At 43.5% G+C, this 21328-nt stretch overlaps 1 protein-coding gene across 1 annotated transcript in view; it reads right to left on the reverse strand.

The window, feature by feature from the left end:
• PIFI (post-illumination chlorophyll fluorescence increase) overlaps window positions 1–21328 on the reverse strand; it is an 81924-nt gene that overhangs the window by 35553 nt on the left and 25043 nt on the right. The window contains exons 2-3 of the mRNA XM_087674807.1: window positions 16082–16199; window positions 79–163 (exon numbers count right to left, since the gene is read on the reverse strand). Of these exons, the coding sequence (XP_087530933.1) occupies window positions 79–163; window positions 16082–16199 (203 nt within the window). The remainder of the gene's footprint in view (window positions 1–78; window positions 164–16081; window positions 16200–21328) is intronic.

The raw sequence follows: 21328 nt of genomic DNA on the forward strand, positions 1-21328 counted from the left end.
CAACATTATCTCACCCTTTAGAACAAGGTTATACAGATAATTAAGAGAACCATCATGAAGCATCATGATCAAGCTTACAGATGCAGGCGGTTGTCCATTTTCCGTTTCCCAAAAAACTGGGTGAAGCCCCATTTCAAAATCTGCCCATCTAGGCAAAGTATACCTGCAAAGTGCAAGATACATTAGACAAGTAAAACATAGTGCACCAAGAGGTTAGAAATGACAGATGCATCAATTTTAAGATTAGAATAATATTGTTCATAATTATTGAACATACCGACTATGACTCCATAGTTGAAGCTGTAACATAGAAGAACAGGCTGCTCAAAAGAAATAGAAATATCAAATCATCCTATTGACCACATTTAGCCACTCAACACACTTTCTCTTTTTGTTCTTTGTAAACCTATATGTTAATGTGGGAAACACCAAAAGTGTGACAACCCACCATGAAGTGTTAAGGTCAAAAGATTGTTAACCCTACTCAGTTCAGGAGCCAAGGGTGAAATCTAAAAAGGAGAGAATATAAAAGCATGCTTTACTTGAGAGCAGCTAGGTGAAAGTTTTGCTGTAGGGGATTTTACTGTTCAAAAGTGTGATGACAAGACCCGATAGATAAGAGGGTGCCATGGGAGAATGGAGCGATGATAGAGATATAGATCTAATGGACTCACATTGATGTTCTCCATTAACGCTTATGCCTTTAGATAGGTTTTTGTTCATGACTCAGGGTTCCATTTTGGATGAGAGAGGGTATTGAGAATGTGCAAGGGTAACTTAAAGTTTGTTTATCAAATTAATGGTTCGATAGAACCTTAGTCCAAGAGCATGGCCAAGTGCTAAGCCATTGGTGCTAGTTATGAAGCCATCAAGAGGTGAAGAGAATCAAGGGGTGCTACCACCAGTTTAAGGAGGTGGACATGTGATTGTAGCCTGACTTTTGGGGCATACATTCAATGAAACCCTAACTTATTTATCAAGCCTATTTAAACGTGCATTTAATGAAGAATATCAAGGTGAGTGAAGTAGATCTACCTCTCTATCATGGCTCCATCCTGCCATGGCACCCTCTCATGTAAAAGACCCTAGAAGCACTTGGATAACATCTTCACTTTCTTTGAGGCTATAGAGTGGGCCCAAAACAATGGGTAGAGGACTGTAGTGCTTCTCTTGGATTCGAGGCCTACTATCACATCCTTGAACATCTAGATAAGTGCTAGTAGCATTTGCACACTGTCACACACACCATTGTGACCAATGCTACTAGCATGCATCCAGATGTCCAAGGATGTAACACCTATGAGGTTGATTAGAACTTCTTGGATGTACTGTCCACAGTTAGGCTTTCCTAAGTGGCGGACCAATGGGGTCTCACCACTTAATGGGTCTGCCAACAACAAAGTGACTATAGGGGTAAGGAAAGGTGTGGAGTTCCAACTAGAGCATTAGTAAAACATGGCCGGGACTTTAGCTTCCTTCCTCGTCCTAATCTTTTGAAGGTGATATCTTATTTCGGTTGTGCGAGAGTAAGTGGTCTGAGAAGCCTCGGGCTACTAGAGTGGACGGAGGTGAAGTTCTTGGACTCAAAGATACAAATGAATTGGTGGAAGTCAATCAATGTTTGGATAGGCCCTGATTCCAGCATTGATGTGGGACTTCATTTGGGTTTCAGATGGGTGTGCAGAGGGCAGACAGATAGATATCTTTGTGTTGAGGTGGGGCTTTACATCACAGCAGCCTACCAACTTGTGCCTATGTTATACTCCATCCAATGGAAGCTGACCTATTGGAGCACGGCTCACCCCTCCTTAGTGGACTCAGCTCTCATTGTCAACCAGGTCCTATTGGCAAATGTTGGGTAAATAGTACCTTCCTGATGTTTCTCTCCATTATGTATCACTCAATTATGCTGCTTAGTCTAGAACCTCCTGTGGTCTGGTGCAAATGGGTCAAAGGATCCCCAAGCTAAGCTGACTTGGCAAATCATCATTAGACACTCCTCAAAGGGAGCTTGGTGATTATTGATCCAAAGTATGAGAGTCAAACCCTTTTGGGCAAGCTGGTGATTCAAGGGCCAAGGACATACTTGAAAACAACTCCTCTAGGAGGGCTTCAAGGGATGTTGGCAATGCATGCCTCAGAGGAGGACTTCAAGGGATGTTGACTACGATGCTAACTACCCTCTCATGATCTTTCTTTCGTTTGCAACTTGCTAGGAGTTTGACAAAGCTTGTAGAAGGTTGTAGAGCAGAGGCCTCTAAGTTGTCAGGAGAAGATTGATGGATAGCCAATCATCTGGAATCTTCAAGTCCGGGATTGAGACATCATCTACAGGAACACTGACCAAGAGGTCCTCAAATATGCAATGGGATGCCAGAGGGAGATAAGGGTCGAATAGCTTGAGATTGATGAGGCAAACCCCCAAGAGGTAGCAACTAGAGTCAAAGGCACCCCCTCGAACAACTTCATCATACAAGAGAGTGGCCAATCGCCATTGGACAAAGAAGAACATGGCTTAGCTTTCCGGGAATCCCTTGGAGGAGGATCAAAGTAAGAGGACTCCAAAGGGAAGCAGTGGCAGCTTGACTCATACATTACTTGGCTAGTAGCCAGGAGTGGAAATTTGGATTTGGGAGGGAAGGGCCTTGGATGAGGAAGTGAAGAACCTTACAGAAAGGAGTTACCTGTCTTCTCAGTTTCGCAAAGAGCAATGAGTTTCTTCGCCTACACAACATGGATTGGGATGCACATCTTGATGCAAGATGATACAGTCTACGCTCCATCATGTAGCAAAAACACTAGGCAAACATAGCATGATGGATCCCTTCAGACACACTTTCTTGTGATGCCTATTGCTGGCTGCTAAGTAGGGCCTCATACTTCCTATGGCTAGTGGCGCATGGGGGTCTTGCGATTGGTAGCTGATTAATTCAAATGTAGTAGGACAGGTCTGCCAACGCTGCCCACCATGGCACATAGACACTTCGAAGCACTATCTGTGATCATGCGAGGTTGTACAATTCAATAGGAGAGGAGCCTGCAGGATATTCTGCCAAGTAGAGCCCAACCTTGGATGAATCACCTCAAGTGCTTTCTAGGACATCAACTACATTACAAGATGAAGCATAACATGCTCTTTACCATGAAGGCTCACTCATTTACAATGGTGAGCCTAGAGGCTCTGCCAAGCCACTGAATATTGGAACCTACAACATTGCAATCTGAGGTGTGGGATGTTATTGGCAGCCTCAAAGGGTAGTAAATGGAAAGGCCCACTACCAATTATTCTTTAGCAGTGACAACCTCTCATACATGCAATTTTGGCAGAACTTTGTTCATCCTTTATACACTCCCTCAAAAGCTGTTGGGAGTAGCTTCAGGGGGGACTTTAGTCACAGATGGCAGCTTCAGCAGCAATTCCTTCACCCTTGAGGTTGCCATGGCTTGTTTTTCACCCTAAAGGACTGTAAACGCCTCTTGGTGTTGTCCATGGCTTAATTTCCCCATTCTCCACAACCCCTTTAGAGGCCTTCCATATACATGATTTGATTTGCATTCAACTCCATCTAGAGTCTAGACAGTTGAGCATTTGTCTTTCGTTGTATTTTCTTCTAGGTAATATGATTAGCAACAGGTTTTTACAGAAAAAAAATGTAGACCTGTGCAAGGGTGCCAAAAAGGTCTGGATATGGGACTTCAGGCATTGATAGGAGCTTCAGCAACAATTCCTTCACACTTGCAGTTGCCATGGCTCCTTTTTAACCATACATGACAAGAAACCCCTCTTAGTGTTTCACTCCACCATGGCTTGCTTTCCCCAAACCACCCTTAGAGGCCTTCCATTATGCATGATTTAAATTGCATCCAGCTCCAATTAGAGTCTAGACAATTAAGCATTTGTCCTTCAGTGTATTTTCTTCTAAGAAATATAATTAGCCACACATCTTTTCACCCAAAAAAAATCTAGTCCAGTGCAAGGGTGCCAAACATCTGGGATACAGCTAGTGATTATGCATGATTCCTCAAGCTCTCAAGATCATAGCAAGAAATACAATAGTTGAACAGCAGGTCATTGTTATTGGGAGGCCAAACCAGTGACTTCATTGCCATGAATTTTGTCATCAAGCGATGGATTTCCCTTGAACTCATACGCACCAACTCAGAAAAATCCTGCCTAGCATGAGGGCATCCCATAGGCAAAGCCTGCTCCTATCACAAATCATGATGGATTCACTAAACTCCAACATTGCCAAGGCCAGCATATTGTGGCAGGGCAAAATAACTACTCAAACCACCAACAAGGAGTATAGTAGGTGCCTCTTCTGCAAGGTCTTTGGCCCCACAGCATTATCAGTTTCTACTCATCGACCTCCTCCCCCCAAATGTCTCCGCCTCCTACATCAGCTCACCTCATCCATGGTCTTCATACAAAGTCTTGGAGTCCCTTTATATCATTCTTCTAAACAATCTAGTCAACCTGGTGGTTGCATGCACCAACACCCTTGGAAAGTGTGCCTAAATGCTGGAAATAAGTGCTAGTATGCAGGGAATGATAGCACATAAGAAATGCATAACATGAGACCATGCATGAGCCCCAATGTCTTCATCAAACTCTAATAGAGCTCACAAGCATGAGTTTAGAGTAGAAATACAATGAATGCTAACACACCCTCTCAAATCCTAGGGAGTGGCTAAAGACAAGAAACAACATGTGATGATACACGGAAGGCAAGGAAGGGCTTGTTGAGCAACCAAAATTAAAGGAATGCACTACTAAAAATGATCGTACATTGATGCCAAATTAAGCTCCACAAAACAGCCCTTAACATAATAAACCACTCAAAAGGCATTTTATTTTGACAATCTGGCAAATCCCCAAAAATCCCCTATTTAAGGATATGTTGTGAGGCATCCATCCCCAATCCTTCATTTTCAAACTATGGAAGCACTCCACTTCCTTCATCGTCATCATTATCTTCAAATTGACACTCTCTTTTGTCAAAAGATAACATACCACTGAGACAGTAGGGTTTGCAGGGAGGAACATGGAGTGAACTCGGTAAAAATGGAGAAGAGCAAAGAAGAGAGAAGAAACTCAGATGAATGGAATGATAAAGATCTCAATCATGGAGTGAATGTGATACAAGGGAACAAGGGTGCCGTAGCACAAGGAAGATAACGAAGACAGCCACGAACCACGAACCGCAATGTCCTCTTGAAGGGGTGTGAGGATAGTGGAGAGGCTGGAGAGAAGAGGTGATGGACTGAATGAATCAGCCGTGAGGAATGAATGAGAGAGCGGCCCATAAATAGGCACAAGCAATCTAGAATGGCGCCTCTTCTTGGGGTTGCAAACCCTAAACGCAAAACACAAAAATGCAAACTGCGGGTGAAGGGTGAAGGGTGAAGGGTTTCTCAACGCCCCCTCTCAGTCCCAAAAAGAGGAACAAGAGAAGCGTGAGGTGGAGATGCAATGCTACATGTTGAAGAATGCTCATGCAACAGGTGCCACTTGGATAGTGTCCCTCGTGGGGAAATTGTTCACTTGCCCAAGCAACCCTAGTACAAAGATGATTAAAACATGCAATGCATAGGAGGAATATCGGACTTTGTGTGGTGCCGAGAACCATAAGGATATGCCCATACTCGATCTCGGGAGGTGGCTCCATGCTAACCAAGGGACGAAGAAGATCCACCTTGTAATCTGAGAGTACCACCTGAAAGGGGACCTTTAAAAATAGTCAGGAGACTGGATGAGCTATAGAACCCGAAACTCAACCTCGGGAAAGAAGCCACTAGCTCCATGACTCCATGCTGGAAGGAATACGACGGCCTAGCCACCAAGTCGCTACTGAAGACCCAAGGGCCCTGATCTAGGTGGGTCCTCTAGATCCTAGATATGAGTAGAGGAAATGATTGCTCAAAGGAGAGCCACTCCTCGAAAGTGAAAGATGGTGGTGTGTGAAGAACTTCATGGCACATACGGTCCCTCTCTGAATTGGAAGCAGTTGAAGTAGGAGTCCCCCTCTGAAGCCGAAGAACTCTGGAAGCCCCCTCTGAGGGCGAAGTAAGAAAATCCCCCTCCGAATCCCAATCTGAGAGGGAAAGGGAATCCAACCACTCTCGACTCACTAACTGCAAAGCATTTGATGGTGAAGAAAGTGCCGCCGGTCGTGCCGAAGTAAGCATCTGGGGCTCGGAAGAAAAAGCCGGAAAGCACCCAGAAGTAGTCTCTTGAACTTGAGTGGAAGAGGGTGGGAAAGAAGGAGACTCGGATGAGCCAAGGGTGGTGAACAGTTGTAGGCTCTCAGGAGAGTGGACTGTGGGGGAGATGTGGGCTATGGAAGCCATTGTACCCGAAAATGGATGAAGGAAACCTCCACACTATAGGGTGGTCTCCAAGAGGGCTTATCGCCTTGTAAGGTCTTAGAGCCTCCGTGTGCTCAAAAGGACTTAGTGCGTGTCGGGTGACGCTTATTGCCTTGAGTAAAGAATAGGATCAAGGACCATGAGGCCCTTGTGGTTTTTAGCATTTCTTTCGAGATAGATCTTTGATTCATTGCAATTCTTATTGTCTAGCTTCCTGTACTTGTACTTCACTTTGTTCTTGAAAAAAAAAATGAACCAATCCTTTAGCCTGGCAACCTGTACTATTTTTGCTGCCTCCAGCAACCTGTTGCAACTAAGTGCGTGTCGGATGACGCTTATTGCCTTGAGCATAATACTCCGATAGCCGATGCAGAGCGATCTCTATGGCCCAAAAAGGAGAGGTGGCACAAGGAATGCCTAGTGGAAGACACACATACTCCGGGGGGGTGGGAAGCAAAGGTCGATGTTGACAATCATCGGTGGAATGACCGTTCTTACTACAGTAGGAACACTAGTAAACTGGCAATCTATTGGTGGAGACGCCATGGTACCGGTATGGCAAACTCGAGAAGGGAGGATGGGAGGGAGAAAAATGGTATCTCCCAATGCACAATGGAAATGATAGAGAAATCAAACATTGATGCCAAACCCGCCACCAATCTTTGCCTTCACTGGAGTGGAGGATCTTTACCACTGTTTAAGCAACTCCAGCTCTGATACCATGTCAAAAGATGACGTACTAGCAAGACATTAGGGTTTGCGGGGAGGACCACGGAGTGAACTCGACAAACATGGAGAAGAGAAGAGAAGAGAGAAGAAACTCTGATGAATGGAATGATGAAGATCTCAATCATGGAGTGAATGTGATACAAGGGAACAAGGGTGCCATAGCACAAGGAAGATAATGAAGACAGCCACGAACCACAATCCACAATGTTCTCCTGAAGGAGTGTGAGGGTAGTGGAAAGGCTAGAGAGAAGAGGTGACGGACTGAATGAATCAGCCGTGACGAATGAATGAGAGTGGCCTATAAATAGGCCACTCAATCTAGGATGGCGTCCCTTTTTGGGGCTGCAAACCCTAAACGCAAAAACGCAAACTGTGGGTGAAGGGTGAAGGGTGAAGGGTTTCTCAACATCTTTTTGTTATGTCCCTAGACATCCAAATGGGTGCTAGTAGCATTTGTCATAGTGGTCATGAACTTATTTAATGTGAATGCACTAAGGGCACTTCGTAGTTAGGGTAGTCGAGTCCTATTTATAGGACTCAAGGCCCTAATGTGCACATCCATTGTGTAATCGCCACTCTTGGACTCTTGACCCATTGGCCTAATGTGCACATCCATTGTGTAATCGCCACTCTTGGGGACTCTTGACCCAATCCATACACCAAGATGGTGTGAGTTGGCGGTATGGAACACCAACCCTTGTGATGCACTCATGACCCAAAGTAGTGCTAGCTCCTAGGCTTGAGAGTGAGCTCGTTTGGCTCTATGGCTAGGAGGTGAGTTTGATGGCCAATCCCTTTTATGGTGAGTTTGAGCCTCATGCGCAAGTTGGATCCTAGGGGGACATCTCATTGGCGTCATGTCTTGTGTGTAGGTTGGATCTTAGGAGGATATCTCATCAGACTTAACTCCTAGTCATAGAGCCAAACAGGCTCACCTCCAAGCCTAGGAGCTAGCCACACTCCAAGTCATGACCACATCCCAAGTTACGCATCCCATACCACCAACTCACACCATCCCGGTGTATGGATGCGTCAACCAATGGGCCAAGAGTCCAAGAGTGGTGACCACACAATGAATGTGCACAATAGGGCCTTGAGTCCTATAAATAGGGCTTGGTTGCCCTGACCCGGAAGTGCCCTTAGTGCATTCACACTAAATCGCTTTATGACCACTGTGACCAATGCTACCGAATATCCAGGGATATAACACTTTTGCTATTGGCCAATGCTACTCTTTTTGCCTTCCCTTTCTCTATCAGTCTAAAGGGTTCCCAGAGGTGCCCAAGGTGTCACCTAGTTGTCAGAGGACTCTCCAGTACTATTGTCAGCCCCAAATTGTAGCCCAGCCCTTGGTGCTGTCCTGCAGTCTATGTTTTCTGCATCAGCCCTTCTCCTTCAGCAGCCTTTTACACCATCTAGTTGCTACTGCCAACCATCACCCTACCTTGGAGGCTGCACTTTTGGTTCCACGATGCTGTCCAGCATCGACATTCCCGAATGTAGCAGTTGCCTTCTCCTAGTTCATCTCCAAGTGGCTGCATTTCAGTTGCCACATGCTCCACAACATGATCTGATATCTACTCGCCCATGGCTGCTATGTTTTCATCACCCTTACCTCCAATCTACTGTTAGAATTTGCCACTTCTATCAGCAATGCCCAATGTTTTAGTTAGTTGATTTGTAGTGTGAACACAACTACATTAATAAGTTGTCACCAATTCAAGAGTTATCTCTAGAGTTAAATGAACTCTAGTTGAGTTAGGCAAGATGGCTTGCAAGGATCTCGAAGAAACCAAGCACATTCCATCGAGCTTGTTTGTCTCATGCCAGATAGGATAGGAAGCCCACCTCTATGAAGGAGGCTTTGCAATCACAGCATTGGAAGAAGACTATGGAGCAAGAGTTGGATGCTATCAAGGAGAATGGCACTTGAAATCTTGTGTCACGACCCATTCATAGGAAGGTGATTGGAGTCAAGTGGGTCTTTAAGATCAAGTACCATCGTGATGGCACAGATAAGCACATGGTGCAACTCATTGCAAAAGGGTTCACACAACGGCCCAATGTGGATTTCCATGATACCTTTGCACTTACAGCTTGGATGGCAATTTCGATGCGAGCATCACAGAAATTTTGTGTAATAACCCTTCGTCCACTCCCTCTTCTAATCAGGTTCGAGAGGCCACCTCTGGAAGCTACCTAGCCTCTCTTCCCTTGGCGCCCCATATGCTTTTTTCAGCGCCACCGGTGCCATAATGCATTTCCTTCATCTTTAGATGCTTCGGAGGCCATGATCCATGAATTTCTTGATTCCCTATCTCTCTTTGAGGGGGATTCAAAGGGGGCTCACCTTTCTTCTTCAGAGGGGGATCCCATTCCTTCAGCTTCAAAGGGGAGCCCTACTCATCCTGCAATTCTTCACACACCCTTTACCTTCTTGGGGTCATTGGCATCTACCTGACAACACACCCACTAATTCGCCTTTCCCTTACTTCCCAATGATATCTAGGATCTACAAGTTCTTCCCAGTTCAAGGCTTTGGAAGTTTCAAACATGGCTTGGTGACTAGGTCGGCATGTACCTTCCAACATGGAGTAATGGAGCTTGTGGCTTCTTGTTAGAGCTCAACATTCCCTGGACAGGCACGGGCAGCAAGAGAAGTAGGTACAAGAGGCGACACGTGCAGCAAGAGTGCCACATGGCAACTAACATGTCAGCCGACAACAGTTTTCAAGCCGGACAGCTGGTTGGCCAGTTTGCTCACCAGCCAGCTATATTTAATGCAACCGACCTGGTATTTTTTAGCATTTTTTGCCGGCCGATTTATTAGCCCTAGTTTTTGCAGTCTTCCTGAGTTGTGCTCCCAATTTTTGCAATCTTCCTGAATTGTGCTCCTAGTTTTCACATTGCAAACCATGGATTGTTGACAATGGTGCCTCATGGCACATGACTCCTTCAGTAAATGTTGCTCATTTGCAGCCTTCGCATGGCCAAATTCTCATTGGTGACAGTTCATCTATTCCTATACAGGGACGGGGACACATGCATCTTATTCCAAATGGGCGAGGTGGTGCTCTTATATCCGAGGTGCTTTATGTGCCGACCTTGGGGTACCATCTACTTTCGGTGCACAAGATTTTTGCCCTCAGCCTTTTGGTCGAATATGATGTGGATTCTTTTCGGATTCTTGATCGTGGATCAAGACACGTTCTTTGTTCAGGTTATGAGGAGAATGGAGTCTACAAGTTGCGGTCTTCTTTTGCCTTGACTTCTCTTCTTTTTACCTCACAAACTCAATCCAAGCTTTGGCACGCTCGGTTTGGCCACCTCAATTATGATTGCCTTTGGAAGGCACCAAAGGGACAATTTGTTCGAGGTTTCCCGGATATTGTGGTGAGCCAGCAACCTTATGTATCCTGCATCCATGGAAAACAAACTCATGATGCTATTCCCAGCAAGGCTTCAAGGCGGTCTTCAATACCCTTAGAGCTTGTTTCTACCAATCTTTGTGGACTAATGTAAACAGAGTCCCTTCGAGGGAGCTTGTATTTCATACTAAATGTGGATGATTACAACAGGACAACATTGGCTTATTTTTTGAAGCTGAAGTTGGAGGCTTTCTCCAACTTTAAGGATTAGTTGCTCTTTGAAGAGAACCAATCGGGCCAAAAATTGAAGGCCTTACGGTTGGATAAGGGCGGAGAATTTGTTTCTAATGAGCTTGCTCATTTTTGTGCAGATCGTGGTATTCACCAAGAGTTTACCAATACAAACACCCCTCAAGAGAATGGCATATTGGTGCGGAAGAATCGCAGTGTGATCGAGATGGCCTGTACCATGATGGAGCATCATCAAACACCTCGATGTCTATGGGCTGAGGCTATGGCTATTGCAATTCACATTCTTAATCATTCCCCTGCTTCCGTTGTTGTTGGTATAACTCCATATGAGGCGTACTTTGGATCTAAGCCAAAAGTTTCTTATTTCAAGGTTTTTAGATGTGATGCCTATGTTCACATTCCGAAGACATAGCGTGACAAATTTGAAGCTACTTCCAAAAGACAGGTGCTTGTGGGCTATAGCTCGCAGACTCAAGGCTATCGATTGTATGATCCCGTTAAGCGAGATGTCTTCACGAGCCATGATGTCAGGTTCATGAAAGTTTTAGCCTTGGAGGGGGGTGAGAAACACCGTGTTCTTGGAGATCCCGATGATAAAGCTGGGTGGTGCCAGCAAATGACTATTTCTCTAGAGCCTATGCCTCTTAAAGACTCTTCTTCGAATGAGGAGCTCAATTTGCAACCACCAAATTCACCAATTCCTCCCTAGCCATCAGTAACCTTCCAAAAACTTCAGCAGATGGAGTGCGACCAGGCGAGAGATCCGGCCTCCTCCTCATTGGGCCCGTGACACTTTTCGTGATGTAGGGACTGAGGGGGTCCCTAAGGAGTAGCATCTGCAAGATGGCCACAGCATTCTCAAAGGAACCAAGCACACCACACCGAGCTTGTTTACACTAATTATTGTTTGATGACTCATGTCATGCAGGATCGAGAGTCCACTTCTGTGAAGGAGGCTTTATAGCATGATCATTGGCGGAAAGCAATGGAGCCGGAGCTAGAGTCGATTAAAAAGAATGGCACTTGGTATCTTGTACCGAAGCCTCTTCATAAGAAGATCATTGGAGTCAAATGGGTCTTCAAGACCAAGTACCGCAGTGATGGCATGTTGGACAAGCACAAGGCCCAACTTGTTGCTAAATGTTTTACACAACGCCCAGGTATTGATTTCCATGATACTTTTGCCCCTAAAGCTCGGATAGCTACTATTCGCATAGTTCATGCCTTGGCTAGCCATAGGAGATGGCTGGTCTATCAGCTCGATGTGAAGTCCGCCTTCTTAAATGGGGAGTTGAAGGGGGAGATCTATGTTGAGCAGCCTCCAAGCTTCAATTCTTCTAATGGTAAAGTGTACAGGTTGAGGAAGTCTCTCTATGGCCTTAAGCAAGCTCCCCATGCTTGGAATGAGAAAATTGACTCATTCCTCAAGAAGAAATTGGGGTATCGGCGTTCCAAAGCCCAGCTCTATGTACACACCTCAGGTGGAGGTCGTGTGTTTTTTGTCCTTTATGTGGACGATGTGATTGTGACAGGTGACCATATTCAGATGGTCGAGCACACGAAGGCAACACTTCATGAGAAGTTTGAGATGACGAATATGCAACTTCTTCACTTCTTTCTAGGTCATGAGATCTATCAAATTGGACAGTGCAGTCATCTTAAGAGCTTTGGATTGGATGTATCAACATTGTTCACTTAGCATGATTCAAGGCTTCATTATCTTCTATGTTTTTGAGTTTTTCTTCTTTCTCGGTATTTGCCATACACACTCTGTGGTTCCCCCTCCCAAACCCTATTGTCTTTCTCATTTTGTTTTCACAATAATCATTTGTTGACATCTCTCTCTCCCTTTATCGCACATATAATGGATGGAGGTTAATGGAGAGGCCACTTGTATCCATGATTTCTAGTATGATCACATGTAAGGCCTTGATACCACATGAGATTATCATATCTAAGCTAGTAGCCACACCAACTATTAGTAGATCCCCTCACCAGATCAATCACATATGTATATAGCCGATGGGATCTACCCAGACATAGATATGTGTGGCTAATGCTCGAGTCCTCTCAACAGCTTGCCAAGAAGAGTGAAACTTTATGTTGGCATACACACGTCATCTTGGTTTGAGTTACATGGCTCACACCCTCACTTACCTTGAGCGGTTCAAAAATTGGTAGGATTACTAGGATGGATCTCACCTAGCTAGACATCAGGAGGACATGGTTGGCACCGATAGAGGAACTAGGGACGAAGATGGCTTTCTATATAGAGCATCGTCTTCATTGTATAAATGATGGATTTATTGTGTCTTCCTCCTGGAGATATGATAGCTTCGAGACTCACTCCTCAGGAGTACAGCAACCCTAGGACATCAAGGTTCCACTTAGAGACAATTTACAACTTTCTTTATGAGAGAGACCCAAGAGGTTTCAACGCACACCCAACCTCAATCATCTACACATACACATTGGGTATTGATTGATCATCAAGCCGTCTAGCTTGGCCGATCTAGATATCCCAAACCCCAATACAAGCATCGATGATAGTTTCACAAGCATATACAGTAGATTGTTGCCTGCTAGAGCCAAGCCCTCTACATCACCATGAGATTGTATCACCTAGAGCTTTTTATATGTCACCTAGAGTTCTCCTTACTTATAGCTCTTAGTCTTCTTATACTGTTTATTACATTTTCATTTACTACTCTTTTCAAATGGTTGTACCCTCTCTCTCTCTCATAGAGACAATGGCCACGCGCACAGCTCCATACAGAGGGGTGACAATCCAAAGAGCTAGGGAGATCAAAGCACCATGCAAACTGCAAATACAAGAGTACCAAACACACATGCTATACCAGAGAGAGACAAGGGAGATCTACCAGCGACACAAGTAGTATCTAACAAAGCTAAGGGATCAATCTAGATTGTGACCCCCATACTATTTCATCAAGGATACATGACATACTCTACCCAACCATAGATCCTGACTAGGTGGCACTAAATATGTGTACCATATTCATATTCAGCCACATAGCTAGACATGTACTACTCGATCCTCCTGTTATATCCCTACAATGGGATTATTTTGTCTTGTACAGACCTTAGCTACTACTTTTCAGAGAATCAGCATTGTACATGGTTTTGTCTCATAGACAAATTTTGGCCACAAAAGACGTTAATAAATATTTCAATCTTTCTTTATTTATCACATATTCACAATACTTTGCACTAGTTGCATACTTTGAGGTTAAAAAGTGACAGCAATAAAGTGTGAAGCTTTGTGCTTGTAATATACTTTTTAGACAATAAGGAATTATGACAAACATGTGAATAACTTATAAAAGTGGCAAGCGCCCCTTTATAGGACCTAAAACGCAGAAATGTGTGGAGGAGGACTCGAAATGCATTTTCCTATCCAAATCGTTTTCCTTTAAGCGTAGCATTATTAGTTGTCATGTTATTTACCCTTTAAACATAGTGTTTAAAGTGTTATTAATCTCATGTCCTTTGGTATTTTAATTATCATGTTCTTTAAGTGTTATTAATGTTTTATTGTGAATTGTTTAATGTTTTAGTATAGCCTTTTCTTTAAAACTCATAACCTTAAATAGTCATTCAATATTCAATATCTAAATGTTAAATGCTTCATTAATTAAGCTTAATTAGCTAAATATGTAATGTTCAATTATTTAAAATGATTAAGCTTAGAGTTGTTACTATCGGTTTCAACTTTCTTTGTTAATGAAGAGGATTTGCCTACAACTAAAGACTATGACATGGATGAGGAAGAGGAACTAGGAGATGATAAATAGTTATCATCCACTCTCTTGTATGGTTCACTTATTTACAATTGTTCTTTCTTTGCAATCAGCATAGTCATTATGTGCCAAAATCCTTGTATGCATTAGAAAGCTCTTTTAAGCTTACACCTTTTGTAGAACTCTTTTAAAGATTGGGAATTAGAAAGCTTTGATTTTGAGTGTGAAACTTGTACTCTTTAAGTTTTAGCTTCTGAGCACCTAGACTCTAAGCCAAACAACACCCCCCCCCCCCCCCCCCCCGCCCACACGCAAATGATATGGTGTTTTTGTTTCCCTTTCCTCAAAATTTGATGTTTCCATTTCCGTTCCCGTTTCCCTCAACTAGGGTATAACTTGATGACACCTTTCCAAGAAAATAACCATGGATTTACATTTTCCATTATTTCATTTGCTTGGGATTAGGCGCCACAAGTAAATGTTCCTTCACCCAAGGGGCACCTACTACAATTATCCACCTAGGATTAGCAGCAAATAAGAAGTATTCCTTTTGAGGGAAGCCAGCTACTAAGTTGTGAGATATTTGGCATAGCGGACCAAAATCATGCTAACTGCAATGGGAAAAAATGTACAAGCAAGAACTGCCAAGGGAAATGTCTTGGGTGATTGCAATCAAATCCATTGCTTAAGGCTTGTGGCCTCAATTGGTTCCGGAAAGAAACGTCAGTTCAATAATAAGCCACAAGATAATGAAGAGGGAGAAATCCTCTTACCACTTGCATGATTAATGTAATTAGCTCTCAGTTGCTGTTTTTGAGACATTTCATTCATATAATCAATGCCTCTATGACTCTGTAGTTGTGCTATAACCTTTAATGCGCTGTTGTTTATTATCCACGTATGCCTCTGCAAATCTAACACTCTACGTTGTGAAAACAGAGAACCGAGAGGGAAATCTTGTTGAACAAAGAGTCTCAACTTTCCCTATGACCCTTGTCCAAAATACAGCTAGCTGGACTATCTTTGATTAATCTACAAACTGCATTGGCTAGTTCAGGATGCTGCCTTACTCATGTAAAATCATCTCAATGAGTGGTATAGCATGCTGTTTCCACATCCACGTTTTTTAAAAGATCAATTTCCTTTACGCAATCACATATCACTACTAAACAAAGGAACCAATTGGCCAACATTTTAGTAATTATCTTGTACAAAACAGGTATCAGTGTAATAGGCCCCCCATCTTGAGTTGAAGCAAATCTTAGGCATGTGGATAGGCTTCACAATCCCTTCTTTCCATGTTTTAAGCATGACATGTAACCCATGTTGAATAATCACAACTTCGGCGATTGGACCCATTGCAAGCTTGCATACCACACAAAACCACACATTCTTCAATCTTGCTGATTCCTACATTCCAGTGTTTCAGATTTCAGACTATTGAAAGTAGAAAATGAACCTCCCAGAAAATACTAGCCATTATGAGCTAGGAAATGTCATCCGCTTATAAGAAAAGTAATGTGAGAATCATTTGACATACAATGGGTCACCTTACTGCATTGATCAGTATACATGGTGTGTGCATGAATAGTCACTACTTACAATTCAAGATCAGTGCCTATGGTAGCAGTAGCATATGCTGTCCCCACTACAAATTTAAGTTGCCTTTGAGACTCAAGGAATGAAGTTGTCACTAAGCGAGATCCCCAAAAACAAGAACCTGCAATTCAATAATGCTCATAATTAATCCTCCCTCTCCCTCTCCCTCTCCCTCTCCCTCTCCCTCTCCCTCTCTCTCTCTCTCTCTCTCTCTCTCTCTCTCTCTCTCTCTCTCAGTGGTACTCCCCTTGGAATGCCAAGAGGGTGAAACATCCCCCTAGGATCCAACCTACATAGGAGACACAACACAAGCCATGCCGAGAAGGTGAAACATCCCCTATTTTCCAACCTACATAGGAGACACAACACAAGCCGTACAGGACATCAAACTCACCTCCTCGCCATAGAGCCAAAGGGACTCACCCTCAAGCTTGGGAGCTAGTAGCATACAGACTCACGACAAAGACAAGAACAACGACAAAGGTTCCAACTTTTAGAAGGGGAGGCAAGGGAAAGGCAAGAACAATGACAAAGATAAAGATGAAAAGCCTAGTGAATCACAAGGGAAAACTTAGTCTCAATTGAAACTAAGATGGCAAAAGGTATCTAAGAGAAATAGATATTGCCAATCAAAACGTTGGCCATTTCAACGACGTGGAAAAAATGCCAAAGGTACAAATCCCTAGCCGCCCCCTCCCCCCCCCGGATCAAAAATAACAGTTATGCTTTGATACCATGTCAAAATAACCGACGGTGCAGAGAGACAGTAGGGTTTGCGGGGAAGAACACAGAGTGTGTATAGCAAACACTGAGAGAGAAGAGAAACTCAAAAACACAAGAAGAACATGGTGATGAAGCACTGAATCATGCTACGAGAAGAAAAGCTAATACAACGGAGCCAAAGCTAGGATGATAATTGCACTGTCTTGTCCGAATCAAGCAGTATGGCCTGTAGGGAATCTCCATAGTGAAGGGAGCGAAACACAGTCACCTGATCAATGGGCTATCGAAGTAATCACTGGAAGGTGAAGACAATTATCGAGGGAGTGAACCACAATTCTCTAATGCTATCAGAGATGTGAAAGATAATCACCTGTTGTTGAGGGAGCGAACCACAATCCTCTGATGCTTGCCGGGGAGTCACCTGGGCAACAAAACACAAATCCCAGAGTGTCCGAGCTATCAAATGCAAGGAGAGCAGCCCAGATGTTGACACTAGGTGGATAATGATGACACCAGATGATGGAGGTTGAGCCGGGCTCCAAAAACACATGTCCCAATAGCCTCTGTGACAAAGAAGTGACGCCAAGTGATAGAGGAAAGGCTAGGCTGCAAAAAACGCAAGTCCCAGCAGCCTCTTATATACACGAATGATGCTAGGTGATGGAGGAGAAGCTAGGCTGCAAAAACGCAGGTCCTGACAAAACCCATGATAGATTAATGATGCTAGGTGATGGAGGAGACCTCCAAACTGAAAAACACAGGTAAAGGTGCAGCCTGAAGGAAAAGGGTGTTGAGACCTTGGCCTCATGTGCACCATATAAACCCCCTCAATGAAGGTAGAGTGGTGGCCATCCATCTACACACGATCAGTGGAGACCTTAGGGTTATACTATCTACCAAACAGACATCACAATCTACTCCTTTTCAACTCTAGAGGAGATGCAAATTGGTATGTTAAACCACCAATGGACTTGGGTCCTCAAGTCCACTTAATCTTTATCAAGATATCAAAGGTTGACAGCTTAGTTCATACACGTAAGTTGCCTTCAAATGGGGCTATTGCGAAGACCTACTTGACACATCTTTGGCGCCATCAAGCCATTTGGATAATGGATAATAGAGCCACACATCAGATGACCCCACTAGAGGACTCATTCATCTGCAATAGTTCAATAGCAAGAATATCCTTAGCAATCTTCACATGCACTAATTAATGACCAAGAATATCCTCAATAATCTTCACATATGCTCGCAAGACTAAATTTAAGCTCAAAGCCTACTTGATAACTTAAGTGCCCTAAGTGACCTCCTCATTGGGAGGAACTTTCAATGTAGTTCAATTCTAAGGTACAAACTTTAAATTTAATGCAAGGTTCACATTGCATCTTGTTCCTTTTTCTCTTTCCTTATTCCACATAGCCTATACACTTGTCCATTGTATGCACCGATGTCAAATGCTTCACTACTAGTGCAATGATCACTATGCCAAGAGCTAGGGATGCCACAATTAGAGTTCATTTTACTTAAATCATTAAGCCTGTTTCTCATTCTAGTAACAATTCACACTACTAGACACTGATTTGGTTTCAATGCATTTCATTCATTGCTCAGACTAGCTGCATTCACACTAATAAGGGTTGCTTTATGTAAGCAACAATATTTTAGACCAATCGACCAACATTTAATGCAATCGGTTTTGAATTCTAAGGAGCTTGCTAGCAAAGCTACAATTTCCATGCCACATCCCAATTGTGATTTATCAAAATAGCAAGAGAACCATGGCACTTGTTGGCATCCCCATCATCGATCCAAAGACAAAGCACATTAAGGTTCACTATCGGTTTACTAGAGATCAAGTGGAGCTAGGCACCATCCACCCAGAGTTCATGCCATCATCTGAGAATTTTGCCAACATCTTGACCAAGCCAAATCAATTGCCCGATCATCCCGTACCTCCTTCCTTTAATTGGCATTGGTACTCCCTCCCCTTTGGCATTGATGTGATGGGAAGAGGGAGGTTTACCCATAGCTTTCCCTTCTATTGTCTAACGGTTAAGAGGGGATGGCTTTTTCTCTCAATGCCTAATGATTTTGGTCTTCATTACTTCATTTCCATATGTTACTTGTATCATCCAAATGTGCCTTGATGATTGATTATCTTATTTATAAAAGGCCACTTAGGCAAGTGAATAATTTCCCATGAGGATACCGTCCAAGTGGCATGATAGGACTATGCATAGCATTCTATTTGAGCATGACACCTTTCATTTTCCTTTAATTGGCATTGGTACTCCCTCCCCTTTGGCATTGATGTGATGGGGAGAGGGGGGTTTACCCATAGCTTTCCCTTCTATTGTCTAACGGTTAAGAGGGGATGGCTTTTTCTCTCAATGCTTAATGATTTTGGTCTTCATTACTTCATTTCCATATGTTACTTGTATCATCCAAATGTGCCTTGATGATTGATTATCTTATTTATAAAAGGCCACTTAGGCAAGTGAATAATTTCCCATGAGGATACTGTCCAAGTGGCATGATAGGACTATGCATAGCATTCTATTTGAGCATGACACCTTTCATTTTCCTTACATACTTCACGCATTGGCATTGTGTTTTTTGTACAAAGAGGCACTTTGGGTGGGGGGAAATCATGTGTTTCCAAGCACCTATCCAAGGATGAAAAACTCCTTGCATCTGTGTAGCATAATTCCCTTTAACCTCTTCACAGAGTGGTTGACTTTGGATCCACCACATTCACAGCATCTCTTGTGCCAATCTATTATGGCAATCTATCATGGCAGTTTGCAGCACATACCTCGTCTCACCCTCCCCATTTACCTCATCATTACTTCTTCTATACTTCGTCACCCATGCCTTGCCTTGCATGGCTTTTCTTGATGGATGATGTTACTTTTTCCCCCTTACTATCATTAAAAAATGAAAAGAAAAGAAATGTTAAGAGCCATTCAATAGGGCTATTTGAAAGAAGATACCACCTCTATAGACCTGATTTTTGGGCAATTGATGAGCATCCTTGGACCAATGCCCTCATTGCTTTGAGGTGAGATCTTTCAAGTATTGAAAAGAGAGTAAAGACTGAGTCTCACTCTGTCTCGAGCACAGTCCTTTGGGCCTAAGAGGGGATATTGAGCCACTAATTTTAGGGTTTTCATTAACCCATCATTAAGCACACCAAATCCTCTACAAATAGGAGCCTATGTGAGTACATCCATCCCTCATTCCAGCCAGCTATCACCAGCCCTCTTCACACCCACTACTGTCTACACCCATCTCTCAGAGGATATCTCAATTTGCAGTGCTTCCCAAAGTGCTGAATCAGCAATCCACAGTCCTTCAGCCAGACAACCTGATTTGGGGAGCTGGTATCATATCTTCAGCATCAGAGACACGTCACCCAGCTGTCTACAATGCATCCTCAGCCAGGCAACCAGTTTCAGCACCCATACCTGCTGTTTTTCTTCATCAAACACTCCTACAGCTGTCTGGGACCATTCAGAAGCCTGCTGCCCTCACAAATAGCTATATTTGCTGATGAGGCTGCCTACCTACCATAGACACTCCTCCAACTACTGTCTGCTGCTCCAGCACTCACATTTGCCACCAGAGGTCACATTTAGTCTGTTGACATCTGCAATTTCCAGACAGGCAAGCCACCCTGTTATTGCCCACCCTCTACTACTCCAATCAGCTAATGTCATCACCAATTCAGCTAGACCTGCGATTTCAGCAGTTTGGGCTGATACAATGCTGTGTCCTTCATTCAAAATCATTACACTTGTTGCATTTCAAGATCCGCTTGGAGTACGACATGTGCTTGGAACTATCATATGTGTCTCCAATTCCTCTTCCAGGTCACTTCATCCCCAGTCCACCCAAGACATGGAGGTTTGAGAGCCATTATATCTTTCCAGCATAGGGATAGATTCACACATTCATTCATTCTCTTCATCTTGAACTGTATTGTTCACTGTGTTTGTTGAACACTTTAAATTTTCTCTCTCATTTAGTATTTCTTTACACACCCCACTAGACACGTGTCATATGGACAGCACCTTAGTGCCTTTTAGGATGGGTGAGGGTATGGCTGCTTGGTCTTGTGCACCAGGCACACTAGACTTCTCACCACAACTCATCTAGCCACTCTTATGAGGCCTCTTGATGCAGCCACAGTCCAATCCATCTCTCTGCCTCAACATGATTTTCCTTGGCAAAGACCCACTGAAGGACATGCACGATGGTGACCACTCGCTAGGCCAACACCCTCTAGGTCCCTTTAGGGTATACTAGGCTAGTCAAGCATTCGCTTCTACTTAGCTCGTAAGCTATACGAGTCAAGCCCATAGGCTACTTTGTTCTTTATGCTACTTGCCTTCAAGATTTTCTATTTCTTCTGTAAAAGGCATTTATGTAAAAATTACATAGCGCTGCAAATAGAATTTGAGTAAGAGATAGAGAAAGAGAGTACACAACAAACAAGAGAAGAACAAAAAATTTCTTTAACTCCAA

The sequence above is a fragment of the Lygodium microphyllum genome, chromosome 3 (assembly GCF_053477565.2).
Source record: "Lygodium microphyllum isolate KBCC chromosome 3, Lygodium_microphyllum_v1.1.10, whole genome shotgun sequence".
In the NCBI taxonomy this organism is placed as follows: domain Eukaryota; kingdom Viridiplantae; phylum Streptophyta; class Polypodiopsida; order Schizaeales; family Lygodiaceae; genus Lygodium; species Lygodium microphyllum.